This window comes from Camarhynchus parvulus, chromosome 2 (assembly GCF_901933205.1).
Source record: "Camarhynchus parvulus chromosome 2, STF_HiC, whole genome shotgun sequence".
In the NCBI taxonomy this organism is placed as follows: Eukaryota; Metazoa; Chordata; class Aves; order Passeriformes; family Thraupidae; genus Camarhynchus; species Camarhynchus parvulus.
This window is the reverse complement of record NC_044572.1, coordinates 63,837,102-63,860,508: the sequence shown is the minus strand read 5'-3', so window position 1 is coordinate 63,860,508 and position 23,407 is coordinate 63,837,102. Positions and strand designations below refer to the sequence as shown.

General features: G+C 40.0%; 1 protein-coding gene across 3 annotated transcripts in view; it reads left to right on the top strand.

The window, feature by feature from the left end:
- The window catches only part of NUP153 (nucleoporin 153), a 45,536-nt gene that overhangs the window by 1,605 nt on the left and 20,524 nt on the right, over positions 1-23,407 (top strand). For 2 of the 3 annotated variants that reach the window (XM_030969274.1, XM_030969264.1), the window contains exons 2-8: positions 15,022-15,238; positions 17,472-17,720; positions 19,001-19,140; positions 19,223-19,351; positions 21,095-21,211; positions 21,339-21,383; positions 21,481-21,534. In XM_030969274.1, the coding sequence (XP_030825134.1) occupies positions 15,022-15,238; positions 17,472-17,720; positions 19,001-19,140; positions 19,223-19,351; positions 21,095-21,211; positions 21,339-21,383; positions 21,481-21,534 (951 nt within the window). The remainder of the gene's footprint in view (positions 1-15,021; positions 15,239-17,471; positions 17,721-19,000; positions 19,141-19,222; positions 19,352-21,094; positions 21,212-21,338; positions 21,384-21,480; positions 21,535-23,407) is intronic. The other variant, XM_030969285.1, reaches the window with a different exon arrangement.

The following is a 23,407-nucleotide window of genomic DNA, read 5'->3' as shown; positions in this document are numbered from 1 at the left end:
AATTAGGTGAGATGATTTTCTGATTATTCTATTGTCTCTTACCTCTGTGTGTGTTTTCTAGTAGGTTTATTTAAACAATGGGGCAAAGCAAACACATGCTTGGGGGGATATCTGTGGGATTCTGCCCAGGGCATGGATGCTGCAAGTCAAATACATCAATCAAATTAACAAGTAGTATACTGGGGAAGAAATGGTAAATAGTCAAACAGATAGGTGTCAGATATGTGCATTTATTGTAAGGAATGGCTTTTTAACCCCATGTATCTTGCTAACCTGCATTACATAAAAAGATGAGCTCTGGGTAGATAGCTGACTTGAACCGGAATTAATTGATTAGTGTTCTTATTTTCAATATTACATCCACTCTGCAGAAAGTATTCTGTGGTTTGGTGTTGTCTCTCAGTGATGAGTTTGGGAAGACGTGGAAGTGCTCAGTGCAGTCTGGACATGATCTTCTGCTCCCCAAACTATTATCAATAAGGAAGCTCATAGAAATACTGTGTTAAAACTGTTCTAAGTGCTTGGCGTCAAGACTGCAGTCCTGAAAACTCAGTCTCTTATGACCAAGCTCCGAAGGTGCCTAAGCACTGAATGCCATGTTGCTAATACCTTTAAAATTCTTAGGATATTTGGTTCTTTTCCACTTGAATGAAAGATGAGTAGCATGATGCCAGGCTTACAATGGTAAGCCTGTTGTGTGTTTTTCTGAAGTTGTTATGCTTTCTTGATGTTGTTATTTTGCTATAGTCTCCCAGGGAGCTTGGTCAGGTGGGAATTCTCCAGTTGTGCCCAGCGTGCTGCAGAGTCAATCTTGCATTAAGTGCAGCAACGGCTTTAGAAGACATTTGGAAGAGGAGATGCTGCTGCTTTTCGAAGATGATTAGCTAAAGCATTTGTTCAAAATGTGGTAGACCCTGCTTCAGATTTTTTTTTTTGCGTAGAGACATCAACCTACATCTTCCACTTTCTGGGCAAATATCCCAGTTGCCAAGCTGTGTGTTGTCTTTGAGTTCTTCTGACTGAAATTGTGTTATAATCCAGAAAAAGAATGTGTGATTCATTGAGCCAGGAAGAGGATGTATAAGATGTTACCTTCCTAGAGTGGAGACATACAGCCTCTGATCCATGATTTCAGAAGTTATTTGTTTTATATATTCTTGGAATAAACATGGAAAGTGCAGAATTTCCTGCCTTTTTCTCCCCAGGTGCCTGATAGAGCCATATTTCATTACGTTGGTGTGTGTGTTTTTTTAACTGTAGAGTCTTTTTTTAAACCAGTCTCAAATAGGAGGGATGAACAGATGCTGCTTGGAGGATGTGACTTGCAGCTTGTATTTTCTCTTGGAAGATGGAGCTATGAGTAGATTTCCCCCACTAGTGAAGGAACTAAACCACAGTATTTTCTTTTCTGGGCTACCATCCTGCTTTATAAAAAGTGCACTGTCAGCAGCTGTATTATTAAACCAAGAAACAAAAAGTAGTAGCACCACGAGGTAAGGACAGTATCCACTCACTTACCATGAAGATTTGAAGTGGGAGAGTCACATATCAGAATGAAAAGAGCCTTTTTGTATCTCTGTGGTGGGTGTTGTTGGAGTAGGATGGTGGAGTTCTTCCCATTGACTCTGCTTTCCTAAGGGTAGAGTGTTGACAGCTCCACATTGAATGCATTGAGTTTAGGTTATGCTGTGCTCAGCACGCTGTTCACTTGGCCATCCTGTGCTGAAGTACCCTGCCTCCTCCTGCACTTTTTTAGCAGCTTAGGCACTTGGGTTAAAATTACAGCTTCTCTGAGAACTAAGCTCATGCCAAGTGAGGGAGCTGTTGTAGCAGCATCTGGGTTTCATCTTCCAGATGTGGCCCCAGTGTTTCTAAGTGCTGGTTTGTCCTGGTCATTTGGATAGACTGATGATGGGAATTACCGATGCGGATGTGTTAAATGGGAGGGATGTTTGCATTGCTGGCTTATTAAACTCCTTCTAGAAGAGTATTTGTATGTTCCTATTGTTAATTTTATGTTTAATTTTGTGCTTTTGTGTGTGTGCTGGTTTAACTTGGAACAGTGCCATTCTCATCCAGGTAACAGATTTCAGAGATTTTAAGTGTGACTTAAAGGAGAAAAGAATAAAATAACTTGTGGTAATTTTTTTATTTGAGTATTAAGCATTCAGATGAAGGAGTCAGAGAACTTTGATTCTCCTGCACTTTTATTTAAACTTCTACAGGCAGACTTAAGCATGAGAAAAAAACAGTTACCTGAAAAGTGTTTATAACCTTCCCATAAACTTCGATATTCACGTTAAGCTTTAGCTTAGAGCTGTTTGATATTAGAGATAATGTCTGCAGATTAAAACTTCTTCCAGGGAGTGATGTTTTCCTTTTTTCCTACATGTGTATGTGCCAGTGCATATTTATAATGTAGATGTCCAAATCCAAAGATGTTTTCCTTGATGAAACCAGCGTAAGTCTGTGCATGTATTGTAGTTGGTCTTGTACTGATGTAGTTAGGACATAACCTGACAAAGGGGACCAGAAGCCCACTGAAAGCGACTTTCATAGGCCTGGATCATGAAAGCCCCTCTGGATTTGTGAGTTTCACCAGGTCACTTGAGACATCATATAAGGTTCTTCCCAGAGGGACTAGGTACAGGACTGGGAACTGAAAACTGTATGCAGCAGTGTCTAAAGCATTGCATTGTCACCTGCTGCTGTCTTGGAGGTAGGCCTTGCTTGGCAGTGACTGCAGGCAGTGGGCAGAAGGGATCTTACAAACCACCAGGTTTATTTTGTGAGGAAATTTTGAAACTTTAATGCTTAAGAGTTCCTAGAGTATCATAGTGAGCAATGTAACCTAGGTAATGTTTCATAGGCCTTAAACAGGAAAATGATAATTTAAAAAGTCTTTATTAAGAATGTCCATATGGACCTACACAAATACCATTGTATTAACTCCAGTCAACAGGATTGCACCTTGAAGCACACTTAATATGGTTGTATTTGTATGCAATTCTGCTTGATTTGGTTTAGTAGTAAGCTAGCTCATTGAGCTAAAACAAATAGATTTGAAGAAATGTTTAATGTGTATTTAAAGATTTGTTTTAAAAGATGGGCTGATAGTCAACATCAGAAGTTTTGTCTTTGTCCCAGCAATGTGATACTGTATTGGCAAAACAGGTGTTTAAATTTGGCACTTGGCTTTCTACTGCTACTGTAAACAAAAATGCATCCTAATTGGGAAGAACTTATAAAACCAAGATGTTGACAGTTTTCTCTCATTTAGGCTAGCAGTACTGTACACTTGTACAAATTGTAGATGATGATTGCTATAGCATTTCATTAATATTCTAGGGTTTGTTTCAAAGTGTTCTTGTGACAGTCTTGGAGGCTGTGAAGTGTTGGGGACAAACAGTATTAGTGAGTGGTATCTTAGGAAAAGAAAAAAGCAGATGAAATAATTGCCTGTGTTAGCTGGGACACTGCAAATTGTCTTTGGTTGCTGGCAGCACATTACTTCCTCTGAGTTATTTATTCCTCCAGTCAGTAATTAGAACCAGTTCTTGCTTCCCTGCCATGGACAAACTGAGCTGCTGCTCAACAATGATTGATTCTAACAACTCGTCAGGACAGAGTTCAGAATCTTTTGTGTGCCCAAAAATGTTTGAGTAAAAGTATTGCAGGTTGCTGCAGGTGGTGGGCTGCCATAGCATCATGTGCTGAATTCATAACACACTGGGATGACTGGCTCACTGGACATGGGGCAAACGATGGATGTTGTTTACCTGGACTTTAGCAGTGCCTACAGCATGGTCTCCCATGTGATCCCTGTTGTCCACTTGGTGCCATACAGACTTGTCAAGTGGACCGTAAAGTGCCTGGAAAATTAGCAGGACCATTGACCTCAAAGGGTTGTAACCAGCGGTACAAAGATCCAGTGGCAGCCAATTGCTAATACACAGCTCTCAGAGGTTGATATTGAGGCTGATGCTGTTCCATGTCTTTATTAACAACCAAGGAATGCCATGGATCCTCCGCAGATAATACCAAACCCTTGGGAACTTCAGCCCTGTTGCATAATGAAGAATGGGGCTGCCATTGAAGGAACTTGGCAGAAGTGGGTTGCCAAGAACCTTGTGAGTTTTAATAAAGGCAAATGTGAAGTCCTTCATCTGGGACAAAACAATTCCACCTACCTGCTGGACAGCAAGTTGAACATGAGTCAGCAGCACGCTTTTGAGGTAAAGAAGGCCAGCTGCATACTGGGAGGTATTAGTAAGTGTGTGGGAAGGATGTTAAGGGAGTTGCTTTTTCCCCTGCATGCAGCACTTCTAGGACTGCATCTGGACTGTTGTCTCTAGTTTTGGCCTCTCCAGTTCAAAAGAAGACAGGGAAAACATAGAGGAGCGAGTCTGGTTGAGAGACACCACAGTCATGATGGCTTAGAGAACTGGGTGTGTTCAGATTAAGAGCAGCAAATACCTAACACGACTATAGAGAAGGTGTAGCAAGGCTCTTCTGGGAGATTCATAGCAATACAAAGGGACAATGGACTCAAGATGCCAAAATGGAAATTCTGATTTCATAATAGGAAAAATCTTTGAGACTCGCCAGCATGTTGGAAGAACTGCCCAGACATGTCTCAAAACCGAGGTGGACCTGCTGCTTTTGGCCATTCTCTGATGAGGAGGTTGTAGTAGTAGGTGATCTCTGGGGTGCCATGCAGCGTCTGTGTGTGTGTGGTTCTGTCAGGGCTGCTGCAGCTGAACCACAGAGCACACACGGGCATGGTTTCAGTGTAGATGTCACTGTTGCTCTAGGTTGGCAATCCTTTTGCTGGTCCATTCTCTAATTCTGTCTTTGGGGTTGTGTTGTCTCTTGAGGATAATGCCTCTGTCTCACTGTTGCAGTTTTTCCAGAGTAAATTGGGAGCTTGCCCTCAAAAAGAGAGTAACTAAGAGGCTTTTTTCTAGGGTTGCTATTTTGCTGACCAATTTTTAAAAATGTCTTCTGTCTTTTTAGTGGTAGGTGTTGTGATATACTTTTCCATTTTTCTGCTATTAAGTTGTAAAAAATCTCGTGTTTTTTGCTTTTTAATGTTCTGTGTAATCAGTTCAGTATTTTTTGTACTGCCCTTGGCTTGGTGCAACCCCAGTACCAATGCAAGCTGGGGCATGAGTAGATGGAGAGCAGCTCTGCCAAGGACTTGGGGTTGCTGATGCATGAGGCTGCCTATGAGTTGGCAATGTGTGCTTCCAGAAAGGCAACCATATCCTGGGCTGCATCCAAAGCAGTGTGGCCAGCAGGTTGAGGGAGGGGATTCTGTTCTTCCACTCCTTTCTGGTGAGGCCCCAACTGGAGTATTGCATCCAGCTCTGGGGTCCTCAGCACAGGAGGGACATGGACCTGTTGGAGTAAGGTCAGAGATGGGCCTCAAGAATTGTCAGGGGGCAGGAGAGCCTCTGCCATGAAGACAGGCTGAGAGAGTTAGTGCTCTTTAGCCTGGAGAAGAGAAGGTTCTGGGAAGACCTTATGAATACCTTTGAGAACTTAAAGGGGACTTAGATTCCTTTAACTGAAGGAGGGTTGAGTCACACTGGATGTAAGGAAGAATCTTTTAAGAAGAGGATGGTGATACGTTGGAACAGGTTGCCTGAAGAGGTGTTTGAAGCTCCGTCCCTGGAAACATTCACGGTCAGGTTAGATGGGGCTCTGAGCAACCTGATCTATTTGAAGATGCCCCTGCTCATTGCAGGGAAGTTTGGATTAGATGACCTTTAAAGGTCCCTTCCAACCCAAAACATTCTGTGAATCTGTTTGTGTTGCACTTAAGTACAGTATCTTTGGGTTGGTTTGGCTTGAGACTACTATGGTTTTTTCAACTAAACATGAGTTCATCTTTGCATTCCCATTTGCTGGGATGAAATGCTTGAGCTAACACAGATACACCAGCATGCATTGAGTCCTACACCTGTGAATAGCACACGCACAATTTGCGAATACGTGAACCAGTAGAAAACTTTCCTTCTCTTTGCTGAGACTATTTAATGTTTTCTTGATGGTTCTGCTCTTGGAAAAAGTGTGTGAGAGTGTCTTGGGGAGCTGGCTGACTTTGCTTTTAGTTATGATTGTATTTTGAATCAAATGTTTTTGAAGTAGATGTGTCTCAAGACTCTTTCCCCTACTGGAGCTTAAGGCCTGGTGACTTCCAAGACTGAAGTAAACCAAGCAAAGAGCTAAACTGTTCAGTTGTCATTTTCTTTAAGACTGAATTACAGTGAGGCACTGAAATATTTACAGTAATGAGATATTAAATTGGTGAGACTGTAATACAGGTGCATTTGTAATTAAAATTATCCTAAGAAAAACAGATAAAAACAAGGCTTAAACTGATAAAAATGTAGCTGTGTTCAGGAATTGCTGTGGTGAGACCAGATATGTATTAAATTTATCTATAACAGTGCATGTGTTCTAATGTCAGCCCTCAGTATTTGTTACTAAACTTACTTTACGGAGTTGTAGAATATATACATATTTGTAGATGATTTTTTAGTGATCTTCAGTCACTAAAAAAATAATGTTTACATGCAATGGCAATTTTTCATATTGCTGGTAAGAGAAGTGTGTGAAGGTACTGGTTATATGTTTAAAATGAGATGTTCTTGGTTCTGTCAGTTGCAGTGTGATGTAAAAATATGGCCAGAAAGACACTGCTGCCTCTCACAATGGAATATTACGGCCCTGCAGCAGAGCTGAGGCTGCCTGGGCTTTACAGTTTCAGAATATTACCTTAAAATGTCAAGGAATGTAACAATACCCCTCACTGCTCCGGCTAAAGCAACTGTGTCCAAGGGTCATTGCTTTGGTTTCTCTTAAGCACCAGTTCTTACATTTTAGAATCTAATCAGGAAGTGTATGCACCAGAGTTAGGTATGTCCAATTTGAAGTAATTGCAGGTTATGCTGGTTAGATGAATTGTGATGCTTAACTTTTGTATGCTGCACAATGTCTGTGTATGAAACTTAAAAGGTAGGAAGGCTTTGAGTTTTCCTGAAGTACCAAATTATCACAGCCAGTAACTAAATGTGATGATTCAGTTACTTGATTTTAATTTACCTGTTAAAATTTGTGAATTAGATAACATACTGAAGGTGCATACAGGATTGGCTGTAGATTTTGCAAAATGACTGGTATGCAATCGTCAGCTCACTTTATAGATCAACATGGACAGAAAAGATACTTCAGAGGGAGGATATGAATATTTTGCTAATACTGGTTTATCTTTAAAAATTTAATTCCAGTCTTCTGTTTTGAAGACTGTGTTTTCCAAAATGTCAGCGAGATTTTGTAGCTTAGTTTTGTGAAATATGCTTCAAGAAACCTTCAAGACTTATCCTCAGTAGGAAGCACTGGACATAGGGATGGACATCGGCAAGCTGCGAGTTGACCTCAGATGGAATTTAACTGTTGCTTCAGGAGTTGTTGCGGAATTTGGGCTGCCCGTTTTTGGGTTTAAATACATAGTGTGTCCTCACGACTATGTGCCATAGTATGATGGTACCATGTTTTGTTTGTGAGTGCTTTCAGGCAAAATGACATTGAAAATGTTTAGTTCTTTGCTGGGAGCCTTGTGCATTTTAGCAGGTAGAGCAGGTAGCAAATTTGTAGTGTGGGGTATGATGCATTGATAGCCCCTGTATGCATGAACTCCTTGGCCTGTAAATGCAGGGAAGAGGAAGATTTTGCCATTACCAGTTATGTTTGGTGATGTTGAAGTGCTGTAATGAATTGCATCTTAATGTATATAGAATACCTGTAAATAAGATAAACAATTTTATGCGTAAATAATGTATTTAAATCCTAAATATAAAACGTGTTATACTTTGCAAAATCTGATAACTTGTGCTAATGGACTTGTGAAGACCGTCTGTTGCCATGGGAAATGTACTTCTTGATCATTCTGGTTTTAAACTTGTCCATGTGTTTATGTCAGAAATAAAAGTAGTAAGTTTAGACTATAGGGTTTCCTTATAGGAAATATATTCTGAACAGCATTTCAATTAATATAATTCTGGATATTGCTTATGAAACTTACCTGGGGACACACTGTAGCAGCTGAGTTGAGCAGTCCTCAATTAAAAAAATATTAACTACTCGGAGTTCCCTCTTAAATTGGGAAAGAAAGAACTTTAAAACTTCTTTTAAAGTTGTAAGAGAAAATAGTCTCATGAATCTCAAACTTTTTGGATTTGCTGCTGATAGATTTCCATCTCAAAGTGTAGTACTGAATGTAATTTACAGCACCCATTGCTGATTGCTGCTGAGGGTTAACTAGTGCCTGTGTAGCGCTTCCTGAAAGGAAGAAGGAAAGGTACCTTGTACTTCGTGGTGCGTTTTGTAATGTTGTCACTGTGTCACCTGAAGGTGTGGACAAAGCTTCAGATAAAAGCCATTCAGTGTCACTAGGATTTAACCTAGTGTGTTAGGCACTGATTTATCTCTCAGAGCACATACTGGTGTTTTGCTGTCAGTTGTAGGTGATAATAATGTGTACAGATGTGCATACAGTGCCAGAAAATGCCTGAATTTCTCTGGAACCTTTATTTTAAAGCTAACTCGACTAAGGAAAATAAGGCTTACTTAAGCAGTAAGAAAGAAATACACATGCATCTGGTAATATCCCTTTTTCAAGACTTTCAGGAATAAATATGAACTAGTCCACTTGCCTTAAATAAAATTGTTGTTTTTCAATTGTTACATAATTAATAACATTCCTGAAACATATTGTTCATATTAAGTCATAAGTTTTATTGTCTTTTTTCTAAATGAAATATCAAACTCTGCTGTCCTACATCCAAACTGAAGCCACTCCCTGAATAGCAGAAGCAGAGTTAGTCTAATACAGTCTAAGTCTGCTACTGCAAGAGACAATCATGTCATATTTCCGTTTCTATTCCTGCTGTTGCATGAGCATCAATGCAGGCATATGATAAGCTGCACCAGCAGCCTGATGCCCCTGAGGGGTAGTGCTCACCATCATGGTCTATAGACAGATTTTTGGTTGGATCTATTTAATAGAGCCTTGCTACAGTTCATCATTTGGTTGCTTGTATGTGCTAGTGGCAGCACAAGGGAAGGGTGAGGTGAAGAGGAGAATAGGAAAGTGTCTTTAATGACAATACTGACACAGGATGATTGAAGGAAGGGAGAAGTTTTATTTCATGTTCCTCTGGTTCTGGTTGCCTGATTGTGCTTTCTCTCAGGCCAGTTCTGGTGCGCTGAGCCAGTTTAACTCATTGGCCCAGCAGAGAAACATGTACTTTTTTGCCAGATTAATGAATTCACCTAGTATGGAGAGTAGCCTGTTATGTGCCAGAGCTGGCATGAGCTAACTGTGGGGGGTGGAGGGCAAGAAAATTCATTATTGGTGTTTGGAATTGGTTAGATTGGTCTGCTCTGTCTCAGTGAACTTCACTGATAGCTTTCTTTTTGAGGACTTACTGATTCATATGTTCTGGTAACGTTAACTTTGAAATTGGAAGCAAGGAAGTCTCTGGGAGGCAAGAATTTGATGCTTTTCAGAGGTGTGTGTACAGTGAAGTGGAAGTCAGCTCTTTTATCCAGTTGTGTATTTTGCATCTCTGACAAATTTCTGTAAGTGTATGACTATTATATAATTTTTATACTATTTTTTTCATACTTGAACCTTCTGGACTGAAATCAACTCAGTTACAAACGGATGTTTTCGAGTAATATGTCACTGCTGAGTGCTTCTGCCAGTACTTTCCTCACCCTATGCTATGTGAAAGACACAAGCTGGAAGAGTTGTCCTGTTCTGTAAATATTTTTGGCCAAGAAATATATTTTTGGCCAGCTATTGCCTGCTTTTAAGTTTGGAATTCAAACTGTGACCACAAACTACTGATTTTTATTTCTTTCTTTATATAAATCCTTTGAAGAAATGGTCTTTAAAGTAGTAAATTATGACACCTGTTTGTTAACTGATACTTCTGTCTACATATCTTTTGCTTAGTGTTGCAGCCAGCGTGGGTTTATGAAGGCAGATCCTGCTTGACCAATCTGCTCTTCTATGATAGAGTTACCCACTTGGTGGATGTTGGATGTCATCTACCTAGAATTTAGTAAAGCTTTTGACACCATTTCCCATGGCATTCTCCTGGCTTCCCATGGTGTGAATTGGTGTGATCTTTGCTGAGTAAAAAACTGTGTGGATGGCCAGGCCCAGAGCGTGGTGGTGAATGGGACTGCATCCAGCTGGTGACCAGTCACAAATGGTGCTTGCCAGGGCTAAATACTGGGGCCAATCCTTTTTAACATCTTCATCAATCACCTGGACAAGGGATCAATTGCACCCTAAGCCAGTTTGCACATGACACCAAGCTGGGCAGGAGTGTTGATCAGCCGGAGGACAGGAAAGTTCTAGACAGGGATCTGGGAAGGCTGAGTAGATGGGCTGAGGCTAGTTGTATGAGGTTCAGTAAGATGAAGTGCCAAGTCCTGAATTTGGGTCATAACAATCCCCTGCTGGCTGGGGTAAGGGTGGCTGGAAAGCTGCATGGTGGAAAAGGACCTGGTGGTGCTGGTCAGCAGTGTCTGACCAGCAGCCAGCTGTGTACAGCTGGCCAGGAAGGCCAGTGGCATCCTGGCCTCTATCAGCAATAGTGTGGTCAGGAGGACCAGGGCAGTGATTGTCCCCCTGTACTCAGCACTGGTGAGGCCACATCTGGAATCCTGTGTTCAGGTTTGGGCCATTCTCTGTAAGGAAAACACTGAGGGGCTAGAGCCTGTCCAGAGAAGGGCAGTTGGAGCTGGCGCTTGAGGATGTGATTTAATGGTGAACATAATGGTAGTGCTGAATTAACAGTCGGACTTGATGATCCTAAAGGCATTTTCCAACCTTAATGATTCCATGACCTATTATGAGAAGAGGGCTTTGGACCCTCCAAGGAAGAATTTGAGTCTCCAACACAGGGCTTTGGCCCCTGGAAATAGGCTTTTGGAGGTGAGTGGGAGGGTTTGAATGCTGCAGTTGGATTTTCTTGGATTTTGTGCCCTCAAATGATGCTTCAGTACCTTGAACTGAGGCTCTGCTCCCTAGAAATGGGGTTTTGCAGGCATAGAGGAAGGCTTTGAACCCATTAGATAAAAGGCTGAATCCTAAGTAGGAGGCTTTGGAAGCTAGGGTTTGGGCCTGGAGATGTGCCTTTGTACTCTATAAAGACTTGGAATTCTACAAATGAGGCTTTGGGCCTTCCAAATCAGACTTGGAGCCTTCAAAATAATGCTCTGGGCCCTTCAGACAAGTCTTGGGACCTAAGGAGCAGGGCTTGAAACTCAGTAATGATTGTTTGTGCCCAAACAAGGAGGGTTTGGACTCCTGGGTCACAGTTGGACACAATGATCTAAGAGGTCTTTTCCAGCCTTAATAGTTCAGTGATTCCATGATGTCAAGCCAGTATGCCTTGGAGTAGCTGTTACTGTAGTTACTGTTGCTATGATGTTTGTATACATAGACTTAGACCTAGCAGAGCTGCAGACACTTGAGATGATGCGCAGATTTTGAAAAACTGTTGTAAATACCTATTCATAACCTACTGGGTCTTTCTGGTGGATTTTCATTTTGTTCAGCTTTCCTGCTGATATTTTTTGAGGTGAGTGTATTTGAGGTGATAGCAGTTGATACTGACACTAGCTCAAACCTCTGAAAACAGTCAGTTAAGGAGTAGAACATTTTCACTGAATAAAACACCGCAGCCACACAGTTGGGATTGCCCCTCTGAGTCTTCTGCCCTTCCATGATAGTAAGTTTGGTACCTGTGTGGCCTGTAGAAATGAGAAGTTACGAACATGAGACTGCATGCCAGCACCACGTCCTCTGCGCCCAGCCTGAGACTGGGAACTAGAACAGTTTTTGTGCAATAGTGTGTTCAGAGTAGCTGTACTGAATGAAGGTGTTCTGGAAGAGAGTGGTTCATATTTGTGGCATGAGAAGATCAGGATCTGAGCAGTTGGCTGAAGAATAAGCCTGGTAGAGTTGTCTATTGCTGTGTCTTTTGTATTTCATAACTGAAGATCTGTTGGCATCAATGAGATGTGTACTATCCTTGTCAGCCTTCTAGAAGGATTAATGATTCCTCTCTGAGGAAATGGGATGAACAAAGTGTGGAGCTGGTGACACAGTAGTAGAGGGGGAGTGCTCTGCTGCTGTCAGGGTTGGCTTGTTTGCATGTGCAGAGAGAGGGTAAGGCTGTTCAAATGCATGTGCTGAAGTTGAGGTATAAGAAAACTGCAAGTTAGGGTAAGATTAAAATGCCAGCTTTAAAGACAGTATAAGGCGTGACATTTTGCTGAATTGTTCTGGCAGGAATAAGCAGTATGCATGTTCAAATGTGTAGTTGATCAGTGGTACCTTAACTGCCTGACTTGATCAGGAATCCAACCACAGAGCTTTATTGATTGGCTTTTAGCTCTGATAGGCAGATAAGAGATGATGGAAGGAGTTCTGGGTTGTTGTTTTTTTTTTTTGGTGTGTCATCTGTGTGTATTTCAATAGGCATACCTGGGGAATGTGGGATACTTTAAGGGGGAAGGTGGTTTTTTTAATGGAATCTGGTTTTGATGGTGACTCATTTATAATACCTGCATAGTTCTTTCACAGTGCCTTTAACATATTTTGCTGACAGGAAATGTAGGTGCCTTTACATGTATTTTGCTTTCTCTTGCTTTGTCACTAAGCCAGCATTATTCTGGAGTATAAAACTATGCTCCTTGTCTACCTCTGTGCCTAAGCTGGATGGAGCAGGCCATTAGTACTTGGTGCAGTATTGCTGTGCCGAGTTCCAGCTCACGGGCAGGTTTGGGAAGTTACCCTGTGTTACCCAGCTTGGAATGCTGATTATGTGGAGAATGACAAGGCTGCCATTTGCACGAAAGGGTCAAACCAGTCTGGTGTCAGATATGGATGGTAAAACGTCATCTTAGTTAATTACTAGTCTAGCTACATTCTCCAGTTACTCATTAGGATTACTAATGGTTGGGTGTTTACTCTTCTGGATGCCTGTGGCTTCTTCCACCTTGAGTCCCAGGTAGCTTTCGGTCCTGGGAGGATTTCCTCAGCAAGAGAATAATTCTGGCACCTGTTTTATGGCCAGTTATGTCTTACTCTTTAATGGAGAGATTCCCTAGCAATACTGAATATAGTAATGCCTAGCTTTTTGGAAAGAGCAATTGCCTTGGATGCAGTTTGTGTCCTGACCATTTGATTATTTTGGCAAATTGTGACTCCTCCGAGTTCCTGATATGCTTTTATTCGTAGCAGCAAAATACTCACTCCCCTAAAGGGGGACAGTGTGTCACAAGTAAAAGTGAAAATGAGGGGCTGGGAACGGAGTACAGACTGCCTCTTTGCAGGTGCCAGGCACTAAACTACTTTTGAGCTCTGGTGTTGCAGTTTTTATTGTTGAAAAGTTGAGGCTTAGTATTTCTGTAGAATAGCAGCAACACCTTAAACATGGCATATTAGTGTGCATCTTAGTGTACTAATTGTGATAGATGTGTTTATTATGCTATATTCCATCTAGTTTAAGCTGTCCCAGGCTAGATATTCTGTCTTTGTGCAAGTAAAAGGTTAAATTACAGATCATTATGAAAAATGTCAAATTGTAAATTAAGATGACTTTCTTTCTGTGAATAGACTTTTGTTTTCTACCTTCTTTTCTCCTCTTTGCCAGCCCCCCTCCTAACTCCAGATTCAAGGCTGTCCTGTAAGTTGGTGTTTGTGTTACTGTGTATGAAATATGTGAATGACAGATATGGACTTTTTCTTTCATGTGTGCTGAATTTTTAAAGAAAGTTGAATACAACAGGGTTCTTGTTTCAGAGTTGTTTACTAGACTAACTACTACACGTTCAAAGAATATTCTCCATTTTCTATGCATGAATAATAATTTTTAGAAATTTTTGTTGCCTAAGCCCAGAAAAATAACTAAGTACCTTGATGCATGTGTTAGCAACTGGCAGTGAAGTTCAACAAAAATCTTTTTTATGCTCTTGTTGCTTTTCAGTTTCCCAAGTGTTGAAATTGTGGAGGTAGTTTTGGTGCTTTCTTAAGCTTGTGGAGGTTCGCAGCAGGTTCTGTGGCTGCAGCCAGTGTACGAGGGGCAGCTCCATGTTGCAAGCACTCTGCTGCACAGGGTTGAGATTTGACAAGAAGGCATGTTGAAATTTTGAGGATATGATGGAGAACAAGTGACTGTCTAAAACAAAATGTTAAATAAATATTTCTTACTAGAATGTAAGCATTACAAATAATTGGTAAATGTCAAAATGGGAATGGCTTTTATGTATTCAGTAACTGCCAAATATTAAAGTTTGTAGATACAAAATTTTAACATACCATGAAATGAAATTTTATCAAATTGAATCTATCAACAGTCCTGTTGTTCAACTGTAGCTGTTTCTTCCAAGATCCTTTCAGGATCCCTTCACTGTTCAGAGCAGAATAGTGGGGTTTTTAGTGAGCAGTGTACCTGCAGTTCAGCATTAGAAAAAGAAATATTTAAGTTCACTGATTTTAGTAGCTATTACTGCTCATCGCTATTGCTGTAGATAATTGCTGAGCTTCTGGGTTTAATGTTTTTTCAAGTGAGGGTGTTAGAAGGAAAAGTCCTCAAAACAACCTGCGTACATCAGGAGTTATTTAGAAATTTAATTTCTTTATGACCTTGTGACTTGACAAGCCTTTAGTGAACATCAGCTGTAGTTTCAGAATGTGGAAGTCTTGCCAAGGTCACTGGGAAGTGCAGAAACTGATGGGTTAGTAGTAAATCAAAGTTAAATGCATTTTTGTCATGCATGTTCTAGAAGTATAGGAATTCTTTATGAAGGAACCACCACCTTCTTATTTTACTCATCTGAATATTGCTGTCTAATGTCTGTCTTTGAGATCTGTGCAAGGTTTCATCCCAGATCATGCTGCTGACTGTGTTCATATATTTTTCTTTCAAGCTGGGGCTCCTTAGCAGAGTGACCGAATCGGTGAAAAACATTGTACCAGGATGGTTGCAGAAGTATTTCAATAAAAGGGAAGATAAATGTGTAGATATGAATGAATCTGCAAACGAGGAAGAGAATCCAGTAAGCTATCACCATGATTATGCAAATGAAGATGCCATGGTAATTGATGGGAGAGTCACGCCTGAATCAGCAAGAATTAATTTAGAAGGTATGTAGAATATCATTTAGTATTCTGACCATCTGTATTTATTCACAGAATTTTGGTTTTGAATCTACATTTGTAGGGGAGGCTGGAAGGAGCGTTTGGACAGAAAAAAAGCAAACAACAAAAAACCCTGCAACACCCAAACCAAATGACCAACCTGCCAAAAACCCCAACCCAAAATAACCCCACACATAGGAAAAACAAAGGAATAAACCTCAGTAACTCAATTTTTAGAACTGCCTTAGCTTCAAAGTTTAAACGCACTGGAAGTTCACTTAGAGCCCTTGGAAGTCATGAGTTAACTTCAGGTAGTCAAGTAGTCAGGTGTAAAATATTGCTAGCATTCATTTGCAAGTGTGTTGGGTTACATTTTCTTTTTAAAGATCTGGGATGAAAGTTTATCTAATTTCTTAACGTAGTAGAAGCATTAATGTGTTTTGTTGTCCTCAAAACAAAAGACCAGATGCTAGAATGCCAGAGGAGAATTCCTTCATGTGTCCTGATATTTTTTTTCTTTTTCTTTGGGCTTCTTCAATCAATTTATTAAATTTCTTTGTTAGTTTAGTGGAGATCCGGGGAACTTTGTTTATGACATTATTAGTTTTGAAATATTTTGTAACATTGTGTGGCATTGCTAGCTTGGGGTCTTTGGAAACTATTTGCATCCTTGGCAAAGAAGTTTACTACTCTTTTTATCTTGTTAAAATTAATCTGTGCTTTATATCTATGCCTCTCACTGTTTCTGTAGTACTCCATGAATTTGCAAATGCTCTCATTTGAGTTTCTCTTAAATTAGCAGTTTTGGGAGCTCAGTTTTTAATTAGGTGAGAATTTTGTCTGAACACATGTACATAACCATCTGTGTGGACAGTCAGCTGCTTGTTGTTGGCAGAATGAAAAGTAATGAGGAAATACCTTTCTCACCAATGTTATCTAATTGTAAATAAGGAGCTTTACAGCTCTCTGTGTAGCTGTAGCTTGAGCATAAGTTTATATAAAGGAATAGAGAAGGTTTTCATGAATGAGTAACATGTGTTGGCTTTCCTGAAGAATTGTGTGAAAGGACCTTTCAGTGAGAACAGCTGCACAGCAAACTTTCTAGCTCCAAGAAATCAGGAGCAGATGGGACCCGCTAGAACCTTCAGTAGCTTGTGTTGCAGTTTGTGGACATTGTAATTAATCTTTCTAGCTATAGTTAATAATATAATAATTTTTTTTGTTGTTGTTACTGGTGTTTATATTTTAGAAAGTGTGTTTCTTTGGCTCTGAGGTACCAATGTACAAGAGCCTGTGTTCCTTTGCTTGGCCAGCCTTTGGTCTGATAACGCTTTCTTTCGTCTCAAACAAGACAGTCTTAAAAATCTACCAGTGCTTTGGAGAATTAATTACTAGCAGTGCAGTGCTTATGAAGGTTGAAGTAGCTAGTTTAAGCTTCAGCACAAATGTCAGGATGATAGTGTCTCAAAATTATGTTCCTACCCAGAAATCGTGGGAGGGACTGTAGGCATATGGATATCAGGCAAGATGGCCATTAATTGCTATTCTGTTCATGTGGCAAACTGGAGCTGTGAGACCACCTCTTGCAGGACACTGGCAGTGTTTACAGACCCTTTTCATGAGGAAAAAATGCCTGTCTTAAAACTGAGGCCACGTTGCTTCCTTGTCATTTGTGCCAAATTTCTCAAAAACTAATGGATAGGAGATAATTCGCCTGTAGTATGACCTGATATGGTAGAATTTGGAAGGGAGGATGGTGACACCAGAACAAATAAACCCCTGAAAATCTTTGCAAATACATACTTTTATGTTACATATTCAGACTAACACCATCTTTTTTACAAGATGATAAAAACTGCAGAGTTGTCCATAACTTATCATGTAATCTCAAATTTTGGAAAGCTTATTGTAAGCATTATCTGGAGGAGAAGGAATTTATGGATGTTTGATTTAGCGAAAGACACAGTTTAAGTGCTTGAGTGCCGGGTCAGATTTTGATGAAATTCAGCAAAATCCCATCCTTAAGTACTTGTTAATGCAGCATTAATGCTTAGTATTGCAAGCAGTGTTGCTGTTGTAACCAGACAGATGAAACCCTATCTGGGTGAGGAAGATAAATTCGGCTTCTCTATTTTTGTGCATAGAACTTGGCAATAAGCATGGCTGTTGATAGAAAACAGGTTTTGGCTTCTGTGAGCTTGTCTGTAGGGAAGCTGATTGTCTGGCTGTTCTTGTTTAGAACCATCCACGAGCAGGTCTGCACTGAACTTCTCGGATGTTTTGACACGGCCCTCCCTTCACCGGAGCCATTTGAACTGCACCGTGTTGGATTCCACCGTCCCACACTGTCAGCCCTCCACATCTTCCACACTTGGCATCGGCAGTCCTGGGCTGTCCCTCGTAAAGGAAATAAAAGATTCTACCTCTCAGCACGATGATGATAACGTCTCAACAACCAGTGGCTTCTCCTCTAGAGCATCTGATAAAGGTAACTTCTATGTTCTCTCTTTGGTTTGTTTGATAATATGAAGTACTTTGTATTCTTTAATATTCCACCTTGCATTAGTAAATAAAGCAGGAGAATGTCAGTTCTAGATGTTAAATTTAATTTTTAGTATTTTAAAAGTATATAATCCTGTCACCTTTTAAATATAACCATGCTTGGAATACATTTATGAGTCGATTATATTGTAAAGATTCAGTGCTGATAAATACAATTTTAGCTTGCTTCTCTGTAAATCTTGAATAGGAATAATAGAAGATGAAGGTGACTTTCTGTAGCTTGATAGCTGGGTTGGTTGCCTAGAAGAAGAATTGACTCAGAATATCTCTCAGCTGGCTAAATATGAATAAATACAGTTGAAAAATAAAAACACAAGATATTCTCGAATTTTTTTTTACTGGGAGTCAATAAAACAACTTTTCTGATTGAACAAGTTTGAGCTGCCTTTTTTTTTTTTTTGCTGTTCTTGGTAGAGGGCATAATTGTCCATACTTCCTTTTTTTTTTTGCCAAACTCATTAAAGAATCTACACCATTTTTCAGTAAGAAAACTCCCAAGACATTGTATTTATGTAGAATGTGACCTAGGTGTCTCACTGAGAAAGGGCAAAATAGCAAGTTTGCAAATTATTCTAGTTCCCCATATAAATGGGGATGGAGGTGTGCTCAGCCAGTTCTCTTGAGACCATAGTTTGGCAATTCAGAGTAGGTGTTGCCAGGGCATAGCAATATAACCTGAGTTTGCTAGAACTTTCTGGTATGTCTCCATAGGATATACAGAAAATAGGTAGTTAACTGTGTTAATTCAGCCTTTGGGTAATTTTTCAGGTTTAAGACCTGGTCAGTTCTGTCCTGTGCTGGTTTCCAACCCTCTACCAATATAGGAAAAGCTTTGTATCATTAGAGATGCACCAGTGTTTATGCAGTTCCTTTATTTTTATAATGAAAGAAGAAAAAATAAAATCGTGTTGTATTGGAAATGTGCTGTTAACTTGTGAATGCTTTTGAAAGATTACTGAAAGGTCACGTATTTGCAGTTCTATGAACAGATTTTAGGTTCAGAGTTGGTACTTGGGTTTCATACCATATGTGAAATTCATCTGTTTGAAGAACTTTGAAGGTTAGAGTGCCAGAGAAATCAGTGTTAAGAGACCTTTTCATTTTGTGAGATGTTTTTGTAGAGAACTCTGGAGTTTGTGTGATGTTTAATACTAAATTTCTCTATGTACACAAGGCATTTACATATGGCATTTGTCATTTTGGCAGATATCACAGTTTCAAAAAATACTTCAGCACCACTGCTCTGGTCCCCAGAGGCTGAAAGATCTCATTCCCTCTCACAACATCCTGCATCTAGCTCTAAAAAACGTGCATTCAATTTGTCTGCTTTTGGATCTCCCTCTCCTGTAAGTAATGCACAGTATTAATTTTAGTCAAGTTGAATGTGTAGCCATTTTACTAACCAGTTACCATAATACCTTTCTGTAGTCACTTGGAAACACTTCTTTCTTTAAGACAAGACAGCTCGGGGATTCTCCATTTTACCCAGGAAAGACCTCTTATGGTGGTGCAGCTGCAGCAGCAAGACAGACAAAAGTGCAGACTTCTGCTTACCAGGTATGAGAACAGTAGTGTAGTGTGAGAGAAAACGTAACTGAAATAACAGAAGGGGGAGCTCGGCCAAAAAAGCTCTGAGCTGGGAACTTAACTTGAAAAATGTGGCAACAGTTCCTATCTTGCCCACTCAGCCTACAGTTTTTGTTTCAATTCTTGTGTAACACTTTATGTAGAAATGGTTATCGTAAAGCGCAAGAATGACAGTAGCATTTTAGTTGCTGGGCACTTTCTTGTATTAGGGTTTCCTCTGTTAATGTCTTCCAGAAATTTCCATTTTCTGCCATGGTCTGCCTCTGACGTATTATGATAAAATAACATGTAAATAATTACAATGATGGCATAACTTTTAAAACTTTATTAATAGCAGCAAAGGTTACCTCCTTGATACTTGCCTGTAGATCTTACACAAGCACTCAAACTATGAACATATTGTGCATTTTTTAATACAGGAGTATTCAAAAGGCAAATTTGCTCATCCTTTGCAGTTCTGTTACTGAGAGGGAGGCATGCAGTCCTACATGCTACATATCACGATAAACAAAAAGATGCTCTCTATTTTACTGTCATTCAGATGGCTCATGAGAGGAGCTTCTTTTCCCCAAGTGTTCTTTGTGGTCTAAAATGAACCAGCAAATTAAAAATCCTGACTGCTCTCAGTAGCTAGAGTTGACTCTAAAAGCAAGTCAGTAAAATCTGATTTGGTTCTAATTAGTTTAAATGAGAATGCCCTTTGTTAAAAAACTAAAAGTCAAAAGAAACTTTAAGGAACTGAAGAGAAGTTTGCTGGACCTGTTTTGGCAGTCTGTTTCTTCCATGGTACAAGGGGACTCAATTTCCTGGTTCAGGGAAATCTTGAACCTTGTGGGTTTTCCTGATGTGGTGTTGAGTCAGACTTGAGAACATTTAAAATTTCTGTAAGCTAGAAGTCCTCTTTGGTTGCTATTTTTATTTTTTACAAAAATTCTGGCTTATGTTGAAAAGAGGAAGCAAATATTAGGCTTTTAAAGGAGAGACAAGCTTGTTTGTTACTGCATACAGCGAGTCTCACTTGCGTGTTCTATGTGTTGTGTGATCTGCTTCCTGTCTTCAGGTAGCTGTGTGGGAAGCATGACGTGTTACATAAGAGGTGCAACATAGTTTATTTAAAAAATGGTCACACTGAGGTTTTTTTAAATTATTTTTAGTCATGTGGTACAACATTGACTTTTTCAGTGTATTATTTTAGATCTGTTACAGTTGAAATCAGATCTTTATCTTTCTACACAGAGTGAAAAGATCTGCGCTCTTGGGGAAGGGAGGAAATGAGAGAAGTAACACTAGAAATTCATGATGATGATTGTATACTCTGGCTTAAGATGCCATGCTTATGCCATCATGACACTCTGAGATCTGTTTTGTTACAGAAAGTACTTTCTACAGCACAAGGCTTTACTTCATTTCTGTTTTCCTAATCATTGCTTCAGAGACCCCACGAGCCTAATAACTTCATTCTGTGAACTTTTACGTTTAAGGATTTCTTTTGTTGCTTTATCCCATGTGCAAGATATGCAAGGCTCCACTTAAACTTCTGTAGAGTCAGTGGAGTATATTTTTCTTCTTCATGCCTAGAATGCTCAGTGAGCGCATTTTTCTCTGTCATTATGGGAGTATTGGTTGTATCACCAGTGCAGCCATAGGGCATGAAATCCACACGTGTGTAACTCAGAATCCACCGTTGTAACATTGGCAATGCTAATTTTTCAGCCACCAATAAGAAGACAAATGAAAGCTAAACAAGCAAATGTGCAGTCCTATGGTGTGACAAGTTCCACAGCACGGCGCATCTTGCAGACATTGGAGAAGATGTCAAGCCCTTTGGCGGTAAGGGGTGCTCCTTTTAATGTTTTATGCCATGTGTTTGAAAAACACAGCGAATGTGCCAGTATAGGATGAAGATGTTACTTGATGTCATGTCTGCTTTAATTTGTTGCACCTGTTTTTTCAACAGGATGCTAAAAGGATTCCATCTTCTGTTTCTAGTCCGCTGTCTTCTGTAAGTTGATCACAACCCCCCCGTGTTTTTGTTGGATGGAACCCTCTTGTAGGGAAAAAAACATCCTCTAATTTTGGCCCTTTTTTTCCCCTGTTAGCCTGTGGACAGGAGTGTGCTGAATATGACTAGCTTCCAATCCAGACAAAACCAGGTAAGACCCGTGACATGTTAAGCTGTCATAGGTAACTTCCTCTGCTTTACAGCTCTTAAAAGAAATGTCACAAACCTCAATGACAGCACACACATGAATTCAGTGTGAGTTATAGCTGCCTTGACTGTGTGGAAATTGCTAAAAATATCTTTTCAGTTCACACTGGATGAAGGACTGTAATTACTCACTTACTATCTTTTTGTCATGGTGTGCTGATATATCAAGAACAATGTCTCTAGAACACACAAAGTGGTTTTATCTAGGCCTGCACCTTGGAGTTAAGTTGCATGTTAACATTCTTGTTCCAGGAAAGCTTTCTCTTGCAGAAATAAAAAGAAATACAAAAATACTGATTGATTTGTTCAGATCTTGTGCAGATTTCCATGTTTATTTTAAGCAAAAAATAAATACTTCAATTTTTCATTACTGCTCAAGGCAAGGAGAAAATTGGACAGTCATTAAATTTTGTTACTTCTGTAAATTTATGCTCCTACATTCCTATTTGTAAGTAGCACAGAATTGTTTCTGTGGTAAATCATTATTTCCTTGGTTTTGTTTAAAAAATGTTGGAGTATGATATTTATTAAATTGTGAAACCATAAAAAGTCACTTTTAGCTCCAGCAACCAAAGGAACAAAAATGTTTTTTTCTTCAATGCAAACTTTTAATCTGCTGTTGTAATGAGGAAGTGAACAGAATGTTTTTAAAAGTTTCTGTGCTGTTGGCTTGGTTAGAAGTATAATTAATTCTGCAGTCACTTAGGAGTTTATAAACATCTGAGATTTTCTGTACTGTCTTTGGCCATATGATGAATTACAAGAATGTTGAAAAGTAGAGCATGTAAGTTTTTTACCACCTCTTAAATATTATCCCAGTAACTGAGAACAAAATTGATATGGATTCTGCATTAAAATGCAGAACCACACCTGTGATGAGGCATTTAAAAGGATCTACCAGATTTGCAGCATAGACCCTGGCATTGGTCAGAAAGTGAATGTTGCATACAGCTGTCACTGGGTAAAAATAGAGAAATTGTCTAGGTCATAATGGTAGAATTCATAAAATTTGGCAGGGAGAAAGGGTAGCCCTTGATGAAAAGAGAGGACAGGATTGTATGTACCCAGAAGCGGGTGTTGTGTTTTTTTGCTAAAGCAAACAAATGGTTGACAGGACACTTGGACGCTCAGGCAGAAGTTTTACAGGTGGGGTTTTTTTGTGGTATTTTTCTTATTTTGAGGATCTACACTAGACAGAATAATTCTTAATGTATTGAACATGTAACTGTGTTACTTTTTACTTGTTGTGCATACCTGTTTCACTAGTTTGATACCCTTTTGCAATAATGTCATCTGTCTGGCATGTGAAGATAAGGTGGCAGATGTAGTTTCCTGGATTTTTGTGTGGCTTTTGGTACTGTCCCTCTTGCATCTTTCTGGGCAAGTTTTCCAGCTCTGGAATGAGCTTGTTGAACAGCAGGATGCAAAAGGTTGCAGTGAATTTGGCTACATCTGGCTGGTGAGCAGTCACCAGTGGTGCTCCTCAGAATCAGTTCTAGGGCCAGTGCTGTGCAAATACCTCTCAGTGGTCTGGAGGCAGAAGTTGAATGCCCCCTTAGCAGGTTTGCTGATGGTATGAAACAGGGAGATGCTGCTGACTCTCTTGAGGGACAGGAGTCCTTGCAGAGGGGTCGAGTGGAGCATTGGGCAGTCATCAGTGGGGTGAAATTTAACAAATCCAAATGCCAGATCATCCACCTTGGGACTGAGTGCACCCTCAGCAGGTTTGCAGGTGACACCAAACTGAGCGGTGCAGTTGACACATCTGGGGGATGCCATCCCGAAGGACCAGGACAAGCTCTAGAAGAATTGGGCCC